Source organism: Macrotis lagotis, chromosome X (assembly GCF_037893015.1).
Source record: "Macrotis lagotis isolate mMagLag1 chromosome X, bilby.v1.9.chrom.fasta, whole genome shotgun sequence".
Classification (NCBI taxonomy): Eukaryota; Metazoa; Chordata; class Mammalia; order Peramelemorphia; family Peramelidae; genus Macrotis; species Macrotis lagotis.
Genome location: NC_133666.1, coordinates 204,032,748 through 204,055,083, shown reverse-complemented (window position 1 = coordinate 204,055,083; position 22,336 = coordinate 204,032,748). Strand labels below are relative to the sequence as shown.

Genomic DNA, 22,336 nt, shown 5'->3' with positions numbered 1-22,336 from the left:
AGACACTGTCTTTTTAGTCTTCTCACACATTACTCCCATTCCCAAACTCCAGGCATACAAACACACTTTGATTTATTATTCCTTGTACACAATTTATTATTCCTTATACACAACACCCCATCCGTCTCCTATCTCCTTGCCTGCAATACTCTCTTCCTCATACAATCCTTAGGTTCCTCCAAGACTCAGTTCAAGAAGTACCTACTGATGGATGTTCTTTCAGAGGTTTATTTCTATCACATCCACTTCTACCACTGTCTTCACCTTCCCCTTGTTTTGTCCCCAATTTGAATGAAGGATCTTTGAAGACAGAGAATGTTTTAATTTTTTCTTTGTATCTACAGCACTAAGCAAAGAACCGAAATTAGTGGTCCACACTAAGTGCTTAATAAATTCCTGTTGACTGACTGATTGTAAAGGGAAGGTTAAAATAAGTAACGAATTAGTGAAAGCTTATCTATCTAATTAAGCATAACCTATTAGAAATCCAGCTTCATCAAATATTATAACAATTTGTAATTTGCATACCAACAAAGCAAAAGAGTAACCAGGTGCATCACAGCAATGAATATTAAAGTTGCACATAGGCAGTTAGGTGACACAGTGGATAGCCCTGAAGTCAGGGGGACCCAAGTTCAAATTCAGCCTCGGATACTTAATAATTACATTGCTGTGTGACCTTGGGCAAGTCACTTAACACATTACCTTGTCAAAAAAAACAAATAATTTTTAAAAGTTGCACATGGTACTGAAAAATACATTCTTTAATGGTCCCATTTAGAAGATGCCAAGTCTTTCAGCTCTAGTTTCTCCAGCTATTTGTTTATCCTTCCAGTGGACATCCAAAACTGAGAGACACTGAAATCTCCTGTCTATAGTATAGTTCTAGGATATAGAGTGTGTTCACAGAAAACTAATAACTCTAGTGTGATGGCTGCTTTTCATCTTTGGTATTCACCTTATCCATAAGACTTGTGTCTTCAAGAAGCTATAGCATGCACAGAAGGTCACAGTCCAGTAAACTGTTTGTGCAAATGGACTAAACCAGGTTGAAGTAACCAAGGAGGGCACCTCAAACCCATCAGTGAGTTAGGGAAGTGACTACCCCAAACATGTTAAGATTTCCTTTAGTAGAATGGGTGGATGAGAACAATTCTTTCCAAGGCCATGAAAGCAGTTGAAGCAGGTGCTCAAGTTCTTAGAGCTTAGATAGACATCAAAGATGCCAAGATTATCCACTGCATCTAAAATCAAAACCAGTTGTCTTGACTCTGTCTTGCCACATAAAGAGTGAGGCTGACAACTTCATATAACTCTGTCTCACTTAAATACATTTTTACATACAAATCAAAAGACAGAACCCATACCATTTTACCATTTTTGCCTATCTCTAAGTTATGTAGCAACAGGCAAGTGACAAAGCAGCAGGTGTGGATACGCTGAGAGCTGTAGAGACAACCCTGCACACAGGTGGCCCAGGTCATAGGATCATCTCCTTATTGGAAGCAATAATGGGATTCAGCAGTTCTCTGGGTATCTGAGTAGCATTTGAAGTTTCACCCTATCAACAGATTAGTGCATCTCTGAGTAGGAAGTTTTTTGCTTACTTGAAGGGAAAGTTGAGCCAACACACAGAGATTTGGGATATAGCACTATGTTTGCTCACCTGGGTCAGATTACTAGGAAACATTAAGTCTAGTTTGATGAAAATTATGGGGAAATACAGAAGTAGCTAAATGAAAAAAACAACAACTCCACAGGGCTTACAACCAAGAAAGTTCATCCATATCTAAGAGGGCAGCATTTAATTCCATCAAAAATAAAGTACAAGAAAAACATAGAAAGATGCAGGATTTTTGACTCAGTAAGAAAGCAAGTGAAATGTAGTCTTATGTTAATAGTAACAATCCAAAGCACTTTTTAGATGCTCTGAAGGTATGAGAAAAAGGGAAAATGATCAATGTTGGAGAGGTTGTGGAAGGATTAGGACAATGATGCTTGCTGGTGGAGTTGTAAATGGATCTAACCTTTCTAGAGAGCAATATGGAGCTAGCCCAAAGAACAATAAAATGTTAATTCCCTTTGATCCAGCCATTCCAATTCTATATCTCTATCAAGAAGAAATTATAAAAAAAGGGGGGGGAGTTCTACATGTTTCAAATTATTCAAATTATTATTTTGTAGTGGCAAAGAATTGGAAATTGAGGAGATGCCCATCAATTGGGGAATGGCTAAACAAGTTATGGTACATGAATTATATGGAATACTATTGTTCTATAAGAAATCATAAATGGTCAGACTCTAGAGAAGCATGGAATGACTTATGGGATCTGATGCTGAGTGAAGGAAGTAGAACCAAGAGTATGATGTACACATCAACAACAACATTGTGATATGAACAACTTTAATGGAAGCAGCTCCTCTCAGCAGTTCAAAGAGCTAGGACATCTGTATTAGATCAGTTATGGACTATTTTGTCCCATGAAGGGGAAGAAAAATAAAACACACACACACACACACAAAATCACAACCCTTTCAGAATCTGATGAACACTTTATAAAAGTTATCTCTTATGTATCACTTTCCCTTAATCCTATTCCTCATACCAAAAATAACTCATCTATAAACATGTTCATCAATATATATATGAAATATGCTAACCTGACTTTTTGCCACTGAGGGGAAGGGGGATGGGAAGGGAGGATGGAAGGAAATTTTGTAACTTAAAAATATACATGTGCATATGGTTGAAAATAAATAAGATGCTATGAAGCCTATTTATGGGTCAAAGATTTATAGGGCATCTCAACCACTCAGTGCTGATGGAGCCACATTGATTAGTGATAAGGACATGATACTAGAGATGGGCTTTAATACTTCTATAGTGTTCTCCACTATAGAAGTCCACTATCAAATAATGTTGGGAGACACTGACTGTTTACCTCAAGTTGAAATCAATCCTTCCCTAGCTGAAGTTCCAACTGAATAAAAGGTTCTGAATGCCATTAGGCTCCTTTCATGTGGGAAAGCAACCAGTGTTCATTCAATTCCAGTTAAGATTTACAAGGTGGGGGTTCCTGCTCATACAAAAGCTGACTGAAATTTTCCAGGTTCTTGAGCAAGAAGAGGTCGTTTCCCCAGGTGTTCAGATACCTCCACTGTCCATCACTATAAAGGTAAAGGGAATTGATAGCCCAGTGACAATCTCAGTCACTTGTTGGCAAGATTCTCACCACAGTCCTCCTTAATAGGCTGATCCTTCACTTGGAAGATGAGAGCCTGTGTAGCTTAGAAAGGCCTGAGGAAAAGTAGATACAGTGTTTGTTGCCCAGCAACTCCAAGAGAAACACCAGAGAACAGAGGTCTGCCCAAGGTCTTTGAAACTGTCAGTCATGAGGACTTTTGGAAAATTTTGTGAAAATTTGATCTCCAAGAAAAGTTCATTCAATTTCACAATGGCAGGTTTACCCAGATTCCATATGTTTTCACATTTTTCCCAGTCATCAATGGAATGAAACAAGGCTGTGTGCTCATGCTTTTTTAGCATGATGATTTCAATCATGTTGTCAGAAGACTTCAGTGACAATGAATTCAGCATCAAGTTAAGCTATGACACAAGAGGTAAATTCTTCAACTTGAAAAGGTTACAAGCCAAGACCAAAGTGTAAGGAGTGCAATTTATGATCTTCTGGTTGCAGATAACTGCGCACTCAATGCAGCCTCCGAAGTTGAGATGCAACAAATATAAATCAATTTTCTGCTGCTTGTGCTAATTTTGCTCTAACAATTAACACCAAGAAAACACAAGTGTTCCATGAGTCAGCACCACACTACCTATATGTGAAACCATCAGTTACGGCAAAAATTTCTGAATACTGTGGTTATGTTCATTTACCTTGGCAATATACTTTCCAGGCATATCTACATAAACAATGAGGTTGATACATGCACTGCCAGAGCTAGCTCAGTGTTTGGGAGTCTCTGAAGGAAAGAGTAAGAAAGAAATATATTCTGCTTCTTTTCAGCAAAATGCAATTTTCTAGTTTATCCCTTTTTAAAATGCTTTGCTTGATAGCATGATCATGTGTGCCTTTCCAATTTTGATGCATAGTAATTTTTTTCTAGTTTAATTTGTATTCTGTTTATGTCTTTTAGGTGTGTTTCTTGAAAGCAACAGATTGTAGGTCTTTCTTTTCTAATCAGATCTGTCATTTTTTCATTTCACTGGCTTCCTAGATTACATTTCCATTTAAAGTTTTGAGACTTGGGTTTATACTGTCATCTTTTTGTCTCTAATATTGTTTTCTAAATTAGAATTTTCTCCTTCTTCCTATGTAATCACAATTCTGTTTCTCTCCACTTATTTTAGTGAAATTTGTTTAAGTTCTCTCTGTTCCCTTTAGCTCTCTTCCCCTCACCCTTGTCATCTTTTTCTTTTGTTTTAGAGTTTTGTTTATTAGTTCCTTTTGCTTTCTAGCCTTATCTGGCTACTCAATTCTTCCTCTCACTTGAAAAATCAAGGAGAGTTCTTCCTCTTCTCTTTCCCTTCATTAGCTTTTAAAATTTTACTTTCTGTGCCTTTTTAAAAAATAATCTTTTTGTTCTCTTCCATTTCTAACTATTCCATAGTCTTTGATACATGGCCCTTAAACTTATTTAGTTCTTCTTAAGTTTCGATTTTCCTAATCACATAAAATATTCTGAGGTATCTATTTTGTGTTCCTTCAAGATATGTCACTGTTTTGCAGAATTTATGCTTGACTTCCTTTTTTATTTCCTCTGCTTTATCTCATTCTTATAAGTATCAACTCTTGCCAGTGACAGAGAGACTATTGCACAGTTTATTTTTGACCTGGCAGTCCCCTTGGTCATCATTTTTTCCCCATTTGCCTGGAAATCTCTTCTTAGGGTCCATGTCCACCCATTCTTCAGGATGTTAATAGCCACCAAGGATTCCCTTTCAAAGGCTGGCTAAGTAGTCTCTCTGCACTTCTTTTCTGAATTCCTTGTCTTCCATGGGCAGCAGTAATGAAATGACAAGTAAATAATTCTTGATGATCACAACCACTGTAAAGTTATCATACATCTTTATAGATTTATATCTCCTCTCCCATAGAAGCATTCTTTGGTAGTGGACCATTCCAGCACCATAGGATTCTCTCCTTCCCTTTCTACCTGGGAGACTATAGTAGCTATTTCCCCTTTTTTCTGTTAGCCTTTGATTTGAAAAGAGTATATCACATATTCCTCTAAGTCTTCTTCATCTTTCCCTATTCTGCAGCCTCCCATTCCTATAATTTAGTCTCACATAAAATACTAATTCATTTGGAAGCAGGGTTTCCTAAGGTTTATTAGTCCATGATGTTTTAGATGTGTTTCTTCATCATCCCTTCTATTTGACTCCTTGTCTCCACATGTACATTTAAAAGTAAACATTTTTATTTTATTTTCAGGTTTGTACAGCCATATGGTAGGGAACCAGTGGGAAGGAAGAAGGGAATGCTAAATGAACATAAGTTAGGTATTAATATGACTTCTCTACTGTTAGCAAATAAAGTTTTTTACCTTGTTTTGTTCTTAATGTGCTAGATCATGAATGAGTTGACACTACTTCAATTCTGCCACATAATTCCAATTTGAAGGGATTGAGATAATGATTAGGGGGAATAAAGTCCAGGTGTTGATTTTGTTGATAACATGACTAAAGCAGACAGAGTCCTGATCTTTTTTTGAGAGGACAAATTGGTAATACCAACTCAGAATAATGTTCTTTAATTACATAAAATAAAATGCATTAAAAAGGTGACCAAAAAAATTTTTTTAAGTTAAGAACCCCTCATGTGATGACTCAGATCTTTCTACAAACTGCTGTCCTCTCTCACTACATTCATTCCTTAAACTCATCAATTTTCAGGGATATAGTCATCACCTCTTTTGTGGTAACTATCAAATCAAATCCTACAACTTAAATTTTTTACCATTTACACTTGAATGTCCTATGTCCTACTAACACAAACTCAACATATCCAAAACTGACTCTCCTCTTGTTCAAACCAGCTATTCATTTCTATAAATAGTGCCACCATTCTTCTGGTCTCCTAGATCTAAAAAGCTTTTATTAAATCTTTGATCTGTTCCTCTCCTACAGTACAATCAACCCCAGATGGTTCTTTCTCTAAAACCTCACAGGCTCATCCTCTCTATTCCATTCCCACTAAAACAATACAAGCCAGGGCCCTATCACCTCATTCCTATGACTGAAAAATTATTGGGAATTACTGGGAATGTGACTGGGAAATCAACACTGATTTTTCCCTCTGGGACCTCTTTAAGTAGAATCATAAAAGAAATCTTAAATAAAAAATAATTATGAAGGAATCTTAAAGTGCATCTAATCTAACCTCATTAATCACTGTATTAAAAACAGTCACTCATCCTTTCTCACTAGAACTACTTTAAAACCTTCCTAAATAGTTTCCCTGATTCTCCCCCTTTCCAGTCTATCTCCCACAGAGCTGCTGAAATAATTTGCCAAAAAAAATTTCAGATGTTTCCTGTTGCCTCAAGAATAACACACAAAATTCTGAGCCTAGCACTTTGAGCACTATACAGTATTTTCCAGATTTATTCATATTATTCCCCTTCACACATTCTACATTCTAGCCAAACTGGGATATTTCATTGTTCCTCAAATACAGCATTTAAATTCCTGTCTCCATGCATCTATACAACTCTCACTCACCTTTTAAGTGCTCTTACTTGACAGTACACTTCATCCCTGGCCAGATGCCTATATTGTTTATATTTTAAACTGTGCTCTAGACACCCAAATCTTTTGTGAATTCCTTGCCTTGAATTGGCAACAGTGATGAAATGCCAAATAACACTTCAACCTCAATTTCCTAATTTATAGAAAGAGGGATTGCCTTATATGATTTATAAGATCCCTTCTCCTCTTAGTCTAAAATTCTTACTCAGATCCCATAAAATATATATTCATGCAAAAGCACTAATGGCTTTATCAAAGTCAAGTCACACTGCCCAGAGACTTTAAATTTTAAGTCCCCTTAAAGATAGGGGGCTATATAATTTCTTTTGAGTACAATGTACTGAATACAATTCTCTCAGTTGGTAGTAAATATTTATTGACGAAAGTGAACCAATAGTATAGAAAAATAGAAGTTTCTAAAGAATTAATTTGTTATTGTCTCTATGAAAGTACTATACAGGTAAAAGCACATTTGACTTATATTTACAAAATTAATATCTTGGGAGTTTTTTGTGTTTACATTAATCCAAAATATTTCTCTGGACTGGAACTGGGAAAAGTTGTTAAGGAGCAAAGTGACACAGTAGGTAGAGCCCCAATCAGGGAATCAGAAAGTTCTGAGTTCTAATCCAACCTCAGCTAAACCACATGTCCTTAATCAAGTTCACCTAGAGCTTTTTTTTAATCTCAGTTTGCTCAACTGTAAAATAAGAGTTATTAAAAGTACCTACTTACCTGGGTTGTTCTAAAGATCAAGTGAAAAATAATGGTTGTCCTTCATTCTCAAAGAAGATCATGACATCGGGGAGGTGATGCCCTGACAAGCATATGAATTGGATTTGAGTGAGGGTGCAAAGTCACCAGTCTCACTTTCTCTTCCAGAGTCATCTGGGTCCAATGACCAGATAGGAATCAAGATGAATGGAGATGGCCCTAGATGCGAGACAATCAGGGTTAAGTGACTTGTCCAAGGTCACACAGCTAGTAAATGTCTGGGGTTGGATTTGAACTTCCATCCTCCTGACTCCAAGACCAGTGCTCTATCCACTGCATATCTAGCTGCTCCCAAGTGAAAAAAAAATTGCAAAGTGATCAGCAGAGTGTCTGGTACATAGAAAGTACTATACAAATGTTATCTATGATTATAAATATTTGATTGAAGTCTTGCAAATTTAGTCCCTAATACTTAAAACAGAAAAAGGAAAGTGTTGCCAGGTATATGCAAAATAGCTAGAGTAGAGAATAACTACAATGTAAAAGAACAATAGAAAAACCTACAATTTTATAAGACAAAAATGAAAAAAAGGAGACAATAATAAAAGCTCATAGATTTGGGCATCTATACATAAGACTCATATGACAAAGAAAATAAAGAAGTGATTCTAATACAAAGATGCAAATTTGACCTCATAAACTTGCTGAGATTTGGATTATATTAATGAATGATAACTCTAGAAGGAAATGCCTATCTAAATACAAAAGAAATAGGATGATTTAAAGGGAAAAGAGGGTAAAAGAGCAGAAGAGCATTTTTTTTTGGTTCAGATATGATTTCATACCTTTAGGGAACTCTTAATGTCAAAACTCTCTCCACCAATGTACAGTGGCAATTCATCTTTAACTTATAATGGAAAATTTTATTCAACATGTAATTCTTACAAATAAGAAAATGCCAGTTGCTGGATAAAAATTATTGCCATACAAGAATCCATTCCACCTTGAAATCTGTGGTAGAGAGAGAATAAAGCTGAGAATAGGCTGATAGGTATCCTATACTTTAAGGAGAATAGATTTCAAAGAAAGAAAAAAAAATCAAAGGAAGAAAAAGAATTTTTGAGAATACAGAGATAGAATAGTAGGATTCATAAACTAAAATTCTATAAGAAAAGTCAGTGGAGGAAGGATAGAAAGCAGTTAAAAATGAAATTCGAAAGACACAAAGAAAAAACTGCCAATGAGAAAGAAAAAGAAAAATTATATATATATATATATATACATATATATACATACACACATACATACATAAGAACCTTTCACTAACAAATTAAATTTCCAAAAGACATATACAAAAAAAGATGCAAGGGCAAGGAAGTGAGTATGAATACTAACACTATTACATAGTTCTGCGAAAACAGTCAAGAATGTTAAAGCTAAAAATAAGCTGAGTCTAGTGAAAAAAAAAGATAAGGATAACAAAAATGTTTTTTAAGTAATGTTGAGAAATATTGGTGGATATAGCCAAGGAATTTTTCAGCAAGTAGCCAGTGAAGAAATCTGATCAACCCAAGCACTTGGGAATCTTTGCTGAATTTTCTTTCTAAGCTATTGCTAAGTACAAAAGGAAGACTTCCTTTTGTTAACTGCTGAATAACCAAGAAGTGTCAGGTCTAGTCCAATACCAAACCACAAAAGGTTCATGAAAAGGCAATGGCCTGAGTCAGACCTACCCCCTTAAACCAGCTAACTATACTTATTAGTGGGACCAATTCTCAGAAAAAAAACAAATATACAGTTCTAAGAGACAGTGGAAAGGTACCAGAAAAGGGGAGGATGTGTACTGTCTATAAACTTTTTTTTTTTTAGTTTTTGCAAGGTAAGGGGGTTAAGTGGCTTGCCCAAGGCCACATGGCTAGGTAATATTAAGTGTCTGAGGCCGGATTTGAACTCAAGTACTCCTGACTCCAAGGCCAGTGCTCTATCCACTGCGCCACCTAGCCGCCCCTGTCTATAAACTTTTAACTTAGCTGCTGATACTCTATATTGTAGGATCCTTGTCCAATGAGTAAATAATGTTTGTTCTTCATAGGTTAAGAAGATCATGACAACACATGAATTGGATTTGAGTGAGGGGTGCTGTACTAAGTCAGTCTCATTTTCTCCTCCAGAACCATCTAAGTTTCAGTGGCCAGATATGAATCAGGACAATGGGAGATGGCTCTGGATACAAGGCAATTAGGGTTAAGTGACTTACCCAGGGTCACATAGCTAGTTAATGTCAAATGTCTGAGGTCGAATTCAATCTCCTGTCCTCCAGACTCCAAGAATAGTGTTCTATCCACTGCACCACCTAACTGCCCTCAAATGATTAAATATAGTAAAACTGAATCATGTCACTGGACATATTAGAGGAAAAGTATCATATAAATATTGACAATCTCTACAAATGAAAACAGAAGTGACAACTATATGAAAGGAAATCCAAGCAAAAGAACTGGTATAAGTGGTTGAACTGAATGTTCAAGGTCAAGAAGAAATATCATTTCATGATTATTAAGTCATCTCATATTATAGTGTTCTCAACATAAGATGAACTCATTTTCCTGATGGACTTTTTTTTTGCATGTACTTATTATGAAAATATGAGATGACCAAATATCTCATAAAATAAGCTGCCACAACAAGGAAACCAAAATAGGCTTTAACATTTTAATCAGCACACCCTTGATTTATTTGCCTAGTAGAGACAAATTCCAGTTGAGATCATAATCTTTTGTAAAATTTTATAAAAAGAAGTTAATGAGTGACTAATGAATGGATTTTTAAAAAGCACTTATGTAGGTAGTTTTGATTTGATACTATTATGAAGAATAGACTAGATTCTGCTAAACATATATTTAACTGACTTCATTCCATGTTTCACATACATACATACATTCATTCATCACAGATAGATATTACTTATCTATGAAAATAGTATCAAATCAAAACTACCTTTGAAAAGCATATGACAATCATTGTTCTTTGGTTTTACTCACTGCTCTATTTCCCAGGTAGAATGTCTATATGCCCATCTTATCCTTTTTTTTTTGTATCGTCTCACCCAATTAGAATATAAGCTCCTTGAAGGTACAAATATGATTTCTTTTGTATATGTTGTATTTACTACATAAATGCTTTTTTGTACCAGGACAATTCAGCTCCAAGGAGAAGTTTCAAAGATGAGAGTTATAAATCAGGGTATAAGCAACTGTCCTCCAAAGACAGCTTAAGAGTACCTGTGTGGGGTGGCTAGGTGGCGCAGTGCATAGAGCACAAGCCCTGGAGTCAGGAGTACCTGAGTTCAAATCCAACCTCAGACACTTAATACTTACCTAGCTGTGTGACCTTGGGCAAGTCACTTAACCCCATTTGCCTTACAAGAACCTTAAACAAACAAAAAAAAGAGTACCTGTGGAAAAAACTTAACTTTCCTCAGCAAAGGTTTGACCCAACTGAAGTACAAAATTCTCCAAGTAGACTCCTCAAAAAATAAAAAGCCTTTGGGGCAATAACTTCAGTAACTTTTACCTCACCAACTGGCTGATGAGAACTGTGTAAGGCTACACCTGTGGGAGAAATCAAATCAGCATATGCTCAGGGAGTTTAGGGAAGAGCTGACTATGAGCATTTGCAGGAGAACCAGTCCCTAGTTTCAGTTCCTGGAAGAGAGAACTAAAATTTGAAGCCCCAACAGGGATTACAGTGATTGAGAGCAGCATGACCCCCATATAGCAAAACAATAGTACTAAGATTTCAGTTTGAGGCATCATCATCAACTTCTCAGGACTAGAACCTAATTATAATAAGACATCATTGTAGTTGTTGTTATCATCATCATCATCAATAAGCAAAACAGAAAATTAAGAAACTAATCCTAGATAGCTACTATGGGGAAAGAGAATATTTGGGTTCATACTCAGAAGTTAGTCCTCCTTCAAAGCAAAATGTCAAAAGGTCACAAACCCAAAAGAAGTTCTTAGAAGAGTTTTAAAAGGACTTTAAAAGTTAATTAATAGAGATTAAGGGGAAAACAATTTTTTTTACAAAGAAAGAATTAAAGAAAATCAAGAAAATTACCAAAAAAAAATCAACCAATTGGAAAGAGATTCAAAATGTGATGGAAGAAAATAATTCCTTAAAAAAAAACTAGAAACAGACAAGGGGAAGCTAATGAAGTTATAAGACACCAAGATTTAATAAAACAAAATCCAAAGAAAAAATATAAAATCTCATTAGAAAAACAACTGATCTAGAGAACTGATCAAGGAGAAACAAAATAAGAATTATTGAACTGAAAGTTGTGATTTTTTTAAAAAGTCTAGATACAATATTATAAGAAATCATTAAGGAAAATTGCTCTGAAGTCCTAAGAAGGGGCAAAATAGAAATAGAAAAATTTCATAGATCATCTCCTGAAAGAGAAAACTCACAGGAAGATCATAGTTGAGTTTTGAACCTCAAGGGGAAAATATTACAAGCAATAAGAAAAACAATTCAACTACTGGGAAGCAATAGTCAAGATAACACAATATCTAGCAACTTCTACATAAAAAAAAAAACCCTAAAAGCTTAGAACATTACATTTCATAAAACAAAGAAGAGTTTGCAGCCAAGAATAACTTAACCAACCAAGCTTAAGTATAATTCTGATTGAAAAAAATAGACATTTAATAAAGTGAAAGGACTTTCAGGAAGAAAAGAACAGAAAGGTAAGGGGAGGGATTCTTAAGACAAGGATTCTTAAGAAGGGTTCAGATTAGGGAGGTTGTGGTTAGAAATAAATCATGTAAGGGAAGGATAAGAGAGTGAGGATAATAGGGAGGAAAAAAACAGGATAAAAGTAAATACACAACTAGTAATTATAACTTTGAAACACAAAAAATCCAAATGAGTAGCAAAATGTATTGAAAAACAGAATCTGACAATGTTATTTACAAGAAACTCATCTAAAAATAAGAGATACATACAAAGTTAAAATAAAGAGCTTAAGTGGAATTTATTATGCCTCAGCTGAGGTTTAAAAAAGCCAGGATAGCATTCATAATTTCAAAATTAAAGCTAAACTAGCATTAATTAAAAGATATAAATGGGGATATTACATGATAAAAGGGATCACAGACAATGAACAAAATCAAATACCAATATCAGCACCAAATGCTATAATATTTAAATTTTTAAAAGAAAAGTTATATGAATTACTGGTAGAAAAAGACAGTAATACTATAAAAGTGGTAAATTTTAAAATTTTTTAAATTTTCACTTTTCATTCAATAAGAAAAATGTTAAGGAAGTAAGCAGAAACTTAAATTAGCTAGGTATATGTCAAGAGAACTGTATAGGAATAGAAAGGAACAGATTTTTTTTTATCACAGTACATGATGCTTTCATAAAAACTGACATTATATTTGGGCATAAAAACTTTATAGGTAAATGCAAAAAAGCAGAAAATCAAAAGGATTATTTTCAAATCATAAGACAAAATTATATTCAATAAGGGGAGGAAAGGGAAGAAGAAAGGGGAGGAAGGAGAGGAAAAGAGGAGTTGCAATAGTCCAACTTGCCAGCAGTGAGGCCACTCCTACTACTCACAGAGATAGTTGTTTCTTCTTCTGTCTTGAAGAAGACTGTGAGATCAGGGATGCAATAGCATACCATGAAAGTGAACTACATTTAAGTAAGGGGGGGGGGGGGGAATAAGGGGCTTCCCAAAGTCACCAGACTCATTTTTATCCTCTGGAGTCATTTGGGTCCAGTGGTCAGATATGGATATACAGATGCAGTGAGAAATCTTGGCTTTTTAAAGCTAAGGTCTTGAGGGCAACTAGGTGGCACAATGAATAGAGCATCAGCCCTGGAGTCAGGAGGACCTGAGTTCGGGTCCAACCTCAGACACTTAGTAATTGCCCACCTGTGTGACCTTGGGCAGGTCACTTGGCCCCACTGCCTTTCAAAAATATAAAATAAAATAAAGTTAAGGTCTTTCCCAAGTTACAGTCTTGACTGAGGCAACTACCCTTTCAGTGATTAAGGAGAGAGATAAACCAAAGAGAGCAGGAATGACCACTTTTACTTAGAGGGAAAAAAAGAAAAGAAAAAGAAATAGAAAATGTTAAACTAGGAGGGCAAGACCCTCAGGCTCTGCTAGGCTGATAGAAAACATTATTACATCTAAAACATCTACTTAAACTACTTTTAGTCTTTAACCTCCCTATTTCAATTAAGTCATAGGTTCAGTGATGGAAATAAAGCAAAATATGTACACAAAGACAAAAATATAAATGCAAAGAATAGTAGCAATAAAAAGAATCAAATCTGATTGTAAAACTAAGGATTAATTGAGATGGTAAAAAGATATGTAAATTCACTTCCCTTTCTTTTTATAAGTGTAAAAGGAATATGCATGTGGAATACCACCTGTACTGACATTTGTTCATTTTTTTGTCTTAAAGGCTAACTTTCTGGGAAAGGTAAGGGATATGCTAAGAGTGAAGTTAAAAAAGATAATCAAAAAAAATTTTAAAGATCAAAAAGAAAGCATAAGCATATTTACTAAAATAGGTTCTTAAGGGAGCTTAAGAAAGTCTTTTGTCAGGGCAACAAAAATATGCATACCCTTTGAACCAGCAATACATCTACTGGGTCTATACCCTGAAGAGATCATGACAAAAGGTAAAAGCATCACTTGTATTCATAGCAGCTCTGTTTGTGGTAGTAAAGAATTAGAAATCGAGGGGGTGTTCATCAATTGGGGAACAAATTGTGGTATATGTATGTTATGGAACAATATTGTTCTATTATAAACCAGAAGGGACTGGATTTCAGAGAAGCCTGAAAAGACTTGCATGAACTGATACTGAGGGAGATGAGCAGAACCAGTAGAACTTTGTACACCCTAATGGCAAGATGGGAGTCATGATCAACCTTAATGGACTTGCTCATTCCATCAGTGCAATAATCAGGGACAATGCAAAGGAGAATACACCTGTATCCAGAGAAAGAATTGTGGAGTTTAAACAAAGACCAAAGATTATTACCTTCAGTTTAAAAAAAAAATTTCTTATGTACTACATAATTTTGCTATCTCTGATATTTTATTTCTTCCTCAAGGATATGCTTTTTCTCTCAATACATTCAATTTTGATCAATGCATAGCAAGGAAACCATGTAAAGATTATCAGATTGCCTTCTGTGGGGGGAGGGGGGGAAAGAAAATTGTAAAAATTCAAAACCTTACAAAAAATAAGTAGAAACTACTACTGTATATAATTGGAAAACAAATAAAATATTTATATTTTTTTAAAAAGAAAGTCTTTTGTCCCACACAAATGCCGATGGGTTAAGTTCAAGATAAAACTAGCAATACCTTAATTAAGCAAATTTTCACTTGGATTGAGAATGTAGAAGGGTAAAGTCAAATTTACACACACACACACACACACACACACAAACAAGTCTGCCCCTATTCATAGTTCCCCTATTCTACTCACTCTCTTTCCTTTAAAGTGGGAGGGTATACTAAAGGTAAACTTTAATAATTATGCAAAGTAGGCTTGTATAGGGGGAATATGAGGATGGGCATTTATGTATGTTAAGGTTATTAGAGCTAACAAATATTAATAATTACTTTAAAAAGATGTAACCTAAAGTTTGAAAGGAAAAACTGTTGGGTTTTAAAACAAATACTAATTACAAATACTACTATCAATCAGGATTGCCAATACATACACTTTTCACAGAGAGAGGCTTCTCATTGTAATGTCTCAATTTAATGATACTATTTCAAGTTTAAATTGTCTACAACACTTAACAAAGATGAAGATGTGCTGTAACTTGAGTTAGTAATTTTTTAGGAAATGGAATAAAATTAAGAGTTAACAGGAAAATAAAAATTAAGAGCTTATACAATTTCAAAAAATGGTAGAAGTATTTGATAATACTAGAATGAATTAAATAATGCTTATTGACTGTAATGTGAAGAATTACCTAAATTTTCCTACTGAAAAAATTAACAGTAACTAACAATCCCTTCCCCTCCCTCAAAAAAAAACAACTCAGAGTCACTAGAATTAGAACTCATATTTTCTTCTTGTTTCACCAGGTCATACTATTATTTTAATTAGTAGCTTATCTATGTTGATATTTTTATTTATTACTAAATTAATTAAATGTTTAAAAAGTTATTAAATATTATTTAGTTAGCATTTTATCTATTTCGATTTGCTATCAAGTTTTTGATATTTGTTCAGTTCTTTTTCAGTCATAACTTCATTTGGAGTTTGTTTTTGGCAAAGATACTGGAGTGGATTGCCATTTCCTTCTTCAGCTCCTTTTTATAGCTAAAGGAACTGAGGCAAAAAAGATTTAAGTGACTTGCCCAGGGTCACAAAGCTAGTAAGGGGTCTGAGGCAAACTATAACTTCTGGAAGATCTGACTCCAAGCCAGGCTACTTAGCCACCTAGGGGCCCCAATAAATTTAGAAACTTACAGAATAAATTCACTACATAAATGCTAAATGTTATCTAAAATATTTTCAAATAGTTTAGTAAATTAGGTTCACTATTGCACAGGTATCATTTTACTTTCATAGTACTGTTGCTGAGCAGCTGGAAGTTTTTTCTCATCAAAAGTATTACTCTTAATGATTCTTTGTGTTTCATAAGTTTCAAGTGTCAGAAGCACAGAAAAGAAATTAAGAGGTCAACGTTTAAACCACTTTACCTCATCACATCAACTTGTCAGATTTTCCACTTCCAAAGGAAAACTAATGTTGAAGGGAGAGTTGGCGAGTGGCAAATTCTATTGACATTCATTCTCCGAAATACTTTGTATCTTAAAACTTGCACACCAAAGGGATACAGCTTCAAAAATCGATTCTTTCAGTTTATACATAGTAACTTTACAGTTTTTTAATGGAAGGCCGCTTTCAATAGTCGCCAATTTCATACCACCACAAAACCGAGCGCCTCATAGCTACAAAGTGAAGTATAGCAAGAACTTCCATTCCACAAGTACAAAACAAAACCGAAAAAAAGACCAACATTAACTTCAACATATGAAAGACCTCAGTACTTTCGGTAGCCTCATTTTGATTTTTAAAGTAAAAAATAAAATAAAATAAATCACCATCAATTGGTTCCAAAAATCTCTTTCATTTTTAAACTTTACAAATAGGTTTCAGATACTAATACAAGCCATGTGCTTAGTTACTTAAAACCATAATGATCTTGGTACAAGTGCAAGTCGTGGCAGGACTTCTTGTCCTGCCCCTAAGCTACCTGCCTCCAGAGTAGACAAAGTGCAACAATATGGATTCTGGAAAACGATCATTATCAAAAAAAAATCCAGAAACGATTAAGTCGCTGATCTTTGTGGGGGGCAAAACACAAGAGCAGCCGTAGAAAAGGCGGCCATCACCTCAGTGAGGTGAACAGATAAGGAAGTCTGTTCCCTTTCCAGGTAACTCAGGTACAGTTTGGAACCCCTCCCAGACATTCCTTTCACTGGGCTTCCTCGGAGGAGAATTTTGGCCTCGGTCTCCATGGGCTTCAGGTAAAGGGGAAAGTTCCCAACAGCTGGGTCGCTCCTCCATCACAGACAGACGGGCAGACACGGACGGACACACACACACACACACACACCACAAACACTCGGGCCTCCCCGGTGCTTCCCGCGCCCTCCTCCTTCCGTACCTGCTGGATGGCGCCCTCCCGGCGGAGGTTCTTGGGGTGGTCGAAGTGGCCTCGGTCCAGCATCAGGTAGAGGGAGAAGATGACCACGCAAAAGATCGCGCTGCCGAACACGGTGAACTGGCGGCTCAACTTCATTTTCCAAGGAAAGAGCCGCCGAGGCTGCGAGCCGCCGGATCCCGCTCCTGTCTCCCCCCCGGCACGGCGCCGAGAAATGGAAGGGCTTCGGCGAGGCGCGGGGGAGCCGGGGCAGCCGCTCCGGAGGCAGCTCCTCCACGTCCCCAGCCCCGGCCGCCAGGGATCAAGGATCAAGGTCCCCCGCCTTTGGCGCAAATCCCGCTCTCCGCTTCTCAGTCAACTTCCCTCCGAGGTCGAGCGGGGCTGGGGCGGCCGCGGGGCTGGGGCGGCCGCGGGGCTGGGGCGGCCGCGGGGCTGGGGCGGCCGCGGGGCTGGGGCGGCCGCGGGGCTGGGGCGGCCGCGGGGCTGGGGCGGCCGCGGGGCTGGGGCGGCCGCGGGGCTGGGGCGGCCGCGGGGCTGGGGCGGCCGGGCCGCACGCAGGACGGAGCGGGGCGAGGGAAGGCAAGGAGCTGCCTGGGGCCGGGCGTCCCGCTCCGGGGCCCGTCCCGGTCGGGAGGAAAAGTTTTCTGGGCCCGGGCCCGGTCGGACGGAGGGGGAGCGGTTCCCCGCTGCCCCCGGGGGCGGAGCCACGCCGCCGAGAGGCCCGGGAGGTGAGGAAGGCGACCCGCAACTTCAGCCGGGGCCCCGCAGCCCGGAGGACCCGGCCGCGCCCGCCCCGCTTCCTGCCCCGAGCGGGCTTTGGCGGGAGGTGGAGCCTGCCGCCTCCCACCAGGGCGGCGTGCGGAGCCGACCCGAGCGGGACCCTCCCGGGAGCCGGCTCCCCGCCGCCGCCGCCCCCTGCTCCCCGCGGAGTGGAGAGCCGGAGAGGGGCGGGCGGCCCCGCCGGGACAGGGAGCCGGGGGGAGGAGGAGGAGGGCGGCTAGGCGGAGGGGGAGAAGGAGGGGGTCCCGGCGTGACCCTCCCGCGGAGCCTGGGCCGAGGCAAGCCGCCCCCGCGCAGCCCCAAGGCGCGAAAGCTCGGCGGCGGCCGCGAGGATGGGCGGCGGCGGGTCCGGCAGAGGCGGTCCGGCAGAGGCGGTCCGGCAGAGGCGGTCCGGCAGAGGCAGCCCAGGCAGAGGCGGTCCGGCAGAGGCGGTCCGGCAGAGCCAGCCCAGGCAGAGCCAGCCCAGGCAGAGGCGGTCCGGCAGAGGCAGCCCAGGCAGAGGCGGTCCGGCAGAGCCAGCCCAGGCAGAGCCAGCCCAGGCAGCGCCGGCGGCTGAAGAGCTGAGCAGCGCGGCCCGCCCCCTTCCCCTACGCACAGGGAAGAAATGGGAAAGGACCCCGCCCCGCCGAGACCAATCAGAGTCCGCCGCGGGCCGGAGGCGCTGCCTCCCCTCCCCCCACCCCCAGGCCGGCTGCCCTCCCCCTCCCCCCCACCTCGGGGCCCCGAGCGGGGCACCGGCTTTCGGGGCGACTTCTGACGGCCCTTGAGATGGAAGAAGGAGACGTAGCGGAAGGCTCTTGCGAGATGCCCTTGCCGCAGCTGTGGCGGCGGGCGCCGCTTGACTTCCCTCCCCGGGTTTCTGACCTTGGTTTTCCTGGCCTGCTTGCTCATTGGAAGGGAACTCGCTGATGAGGGTGGATGGTGAGAGGAGGGAAGCCTCTGAAGCTTCCTTCTGTGGAGATTCATTGATCTTTTCTCCTAGGTAAGCCTTGCCACCCCTAAGCACTCAGTTGGCTAGCGGCTACAAGGGGAAAGGGGGCTTTGAGCTCACCGAAATCTGCCCCCCACCACCACCGCCTCCAACCTACACACTCACACCTGCTACACGTTTTTAGAAAACATGCTCCACCGCTCGAACAGAGCCCAACTGCACGTGCAGCTTCTTAAAGATGCACGATGGGAAGGCTACTAGGAACATCCTTCTATGAATTTGAAAAATACAGTTTGGGGGGTTGGTCTATACAGAATTGCATTTCTCATTGCCGGCCCTCTAGCAGAATCAGGATTAAACATTACAGCCTTACAAAAATTAATTCACATAGTAAGGACCCAATCCCAAAGGGATATCCTTGATTAAAAACCAAAAAAAAAGTGCTTAGGTTGCCCTTGCAATTATCTACAGTGCTGTTCACATTACTTTCCTCTTATATGACAAAAGTGATCTAAAATATAATTCAAATATTTTTTAAAAATAATGTATCTGAAACAATGCCCAGTATCTTTCACTTTTTTTTGACCAACCCTATGATTTCATTGTTGAAAGAACTTCTCGTGAAAAGTGACTTACCCATGGTAAGAGGCAGTTCTTGAGGCTGATCTTCTATCCACTGTGCTATGCAGCTTTTCAGAATTTAGTTATTCCAAACTCATTAATCACCATCAAAAATGCAAGGAAATAAGTACCAAGGACAGTGAGCTTAGATGGTCAATCTATTAAGACATAATTGAGTTAAGTCAAGCCTATCAAACAAAGAGATTTTTCCAAGATGGTGAAGACCAGAATATTTGAAGATATTAGGAAAGTAGCTAAACAAGAGGGAGAAATTGATGATGATTCTGGTGACAATATAAATGAATGAGCAAATTCTATTAGAAACTAACCATGAAAGAAAAGAGAGAAACATGTCACGCAAGGATATCATTGTGTGTGGAAGCTCCCCCAAAATTTCTGCATCTATTTCAGTGAAGTAGATGAGGTCATCTGCTAAGAATAGTGGTGGATTTAAAGACATGAAAACAGATAATTTATAATTATTGGGGGCAGGGTAGAATTTACAGTACTAGCAGGTAGATGATGTAATCTGGGGGTAGGAAGATTCATTTTCCTGAATTCATATTTGGCCTCAGAACTGTGTGACCTTGAGCAAGTCACTTAACCCCATTGCCTTAAATAAAATTAAGAAAAAAAGCAAATTTGGCCTCAGACACTAGTAGCATGATCCAGGGCAAGTCCTTTGACCCTTCTTGTCTTAGTTCCCCCCCCCCTAAAATGAGGTGGAAAAGAAAGTGGCAAATTTCTCCAGTATCTTTGCCAAAAAAATCTTCAAATAGGAACAGGAAGAGTCAGATGCAAATGAACCAAAACAAATATAATACTAGGTAATCAAAAAGAATAAAAGAACTGACAAATAGCATTTTATAGCAGATCATAAAACTCTGATGTTTCCTATCATGGACTTTCATAGACCTTGTGACAAACTGGGCTAAACAAAGTCAGAGTTCACTAGAAGGTAGACTGCCAAGTGATTTTTTTTTAAATCACAACTCATGAAGAAAAAACCTGATAGATTTAGAGAAAGGAAAGACAGGGTATTGAATCATACCTCCATCTCATGACCACATCATTTAATTTTTCTAATTGTCAGTTTCCTCATTTATAAAATAAATTTAAAATATATGTAATGCCTACCACGTGGCATGATGAGAATCAAGATTTTTATATAGAAAACATATATATATAGAGAGAGAGAGAATATATATGTGTATATATATATATGTGTATATATATATACTATATGAAATGTATGTGTATATATATATATATATATATATATATATGTGGGTATGTATGTGTGTGTACACACACACACACACACACAAATTCTGTATTTTAAAATTCTACCCTTTACTGCTATGTCATCTCCCTCAGCACCTGCAGCCTCCTAGCCCTGGAACATTCAGCCACCTCTGTGACAGGCTAACCCTGGAATAACCCTCCCCATGGCTCATCCCTCCTCCCATTGGTGAGTTTCCCCTGAAGCCCCCATTTCAAAAAGAGGCCAAGTCTGACCTGCCTTTATCTCCCCTTCCTCCCTCTCAATCCCCCCCAACCCCCACCCAACCAAACATACATCAAATCAGGACCAAAAATCACCAATCCCATAACTCCTTTTTGTCTCTTTTTTGTGTGTCCCTCCCTACTGCTCCTTGAGGACAGAAACTGTCTTTCCTCTGGCTTGTAATTGTATCCCTAGTTCCTGGCACAAATCAGGCACTTAAAAAGTACTCATTGCCTTCCTTATGCCTTCATTTTAGAAGTCAGACTTTAAACAAGAGACTCTGACACAAAATTCTTAATTGACTAAAATGCAACACTGACTAAAATACAACAGCCAATCTCAATGATTCAAATACCCTACCAGTTTGGGGAGAACAGCCTTTGAGCTCAGTTTACTTGGCTGCCTTTTGTTTGACACTTAAACACTACCTCATTCAAATGCTTGAAGTTAATAAAGCATAAGGAATGCAAGATGTTTAGTAAATGTTCATGGTTTAAAGTAAATTAGGAAAGCAGAAATTTCCTTTTTACTTATAATTCAATCTGCTATTGAACACCGCTGTAACTTAGAATTTTTTTTGTATATTTCAGGAGCCCTTTCTTCTCAATGAATGACTTCTTTTTGAAATTAATGTTACAGTATCAGCCTGTACTGGTTATGTAAATCTGAAAAATTTAAAGAGAACAGAGGGAAAGTCAGAATAAAAGATTGAATTAAAAATTAAAGCAGTGTGTAAAGGTGCAAAGAGTATTGCTTACATTTTATATCTATATACTTAATATTTATGCCCTTGCAAAGAATTTTGATCAAAAGAATGATATATTTGTCATGAGAAACCTTAAATCTTAAATTAGATTCCTTTTGCCCTTTCATAAGATATTTTGTCCTTGACAATGACTATGAGATGCTATATTAGAAACAGCATGATGAAGACATTTTCTTTTGATGCTTCTTTCTTAGAAAGTGATATAATTTATTTTTTTGTTTATTTTCTTTGAATTTTTTTTCCCCTAATACATTCTAATTACCCTTAAATGTATTTGCTTTCACAGTCTGGTTTTGTATTTTTGATGCTGTTGCCTTGATGTGTTTTCTATCAGTTGAAATTTACAGGCACATTTACCTACTTTACAGGAACAATGAGCCACAAGGCTTTCCTAAAGAGAAGCTTCTACAGGTGTCTGAGACCTTTAGATGTTTTTCAATCTTAATTGAACCCATATAACTAAGATAAAAGAGTCTCTCTCTCTCTCTCTCTCTCTCTCTCTCTCTCTCTCTCTCT

General features: G+C 38.5%; 2 protein-coding genes across 3 annotated transcripts in view; one reads left to right on the top strand and one right to left on the bottom strand.

The window, feature by feature from the left end:
- MAN2A1 (mannosidase alpha class 2A member 1) overlaps positions 1–17,467 on the bottom strand; it is a 181,998-nt gene extending 164,531 nt beyond the window's left edge. For both annotated transcript variants that reach the window (XM_074199950.1, XM_074199951.1), the window contains exon 1: positions 17,219–17,467. In XM_074199950.1, coding sequence (XP_074056051.1) covers positions 17,219–17,353 — 135 coding nt within the window. In that variant the 5' untranslated portion in view covers positions 17,354–17,467. The remainder of the gene's footprint in view (positions 1–17,218) is intronic.
- LOC141498945 (uncharacterized) lies at positions 17,430–22,336 on the top strand. Its single transcript, XM_074201967.1, has 3 exons — positions 17,430–18,977; positions 20,925–21,018; positions 21,645–22,336. The coding sequence occupies exon 1, from the start codon at positions 17,430–17,432 to the stop codon at positions 18,549–18,551; it is 1,122 nt and encodes a 373-aa protein (XP_074058068.1). The 3' UTR covers positions 18,552–18,977; positions 20,925–21,018; positions 21,645–22,336.

Excerpts from the sequence above, each read along its gene's own strand:
- LOC141498945 (XM_074201967.1), top strand. The coding sequence starts at position 17,430 with ATGGAAGGGCTTCGGCGAGGCGCGGGGGAGCCGGGGCAGCCGCTCCGG.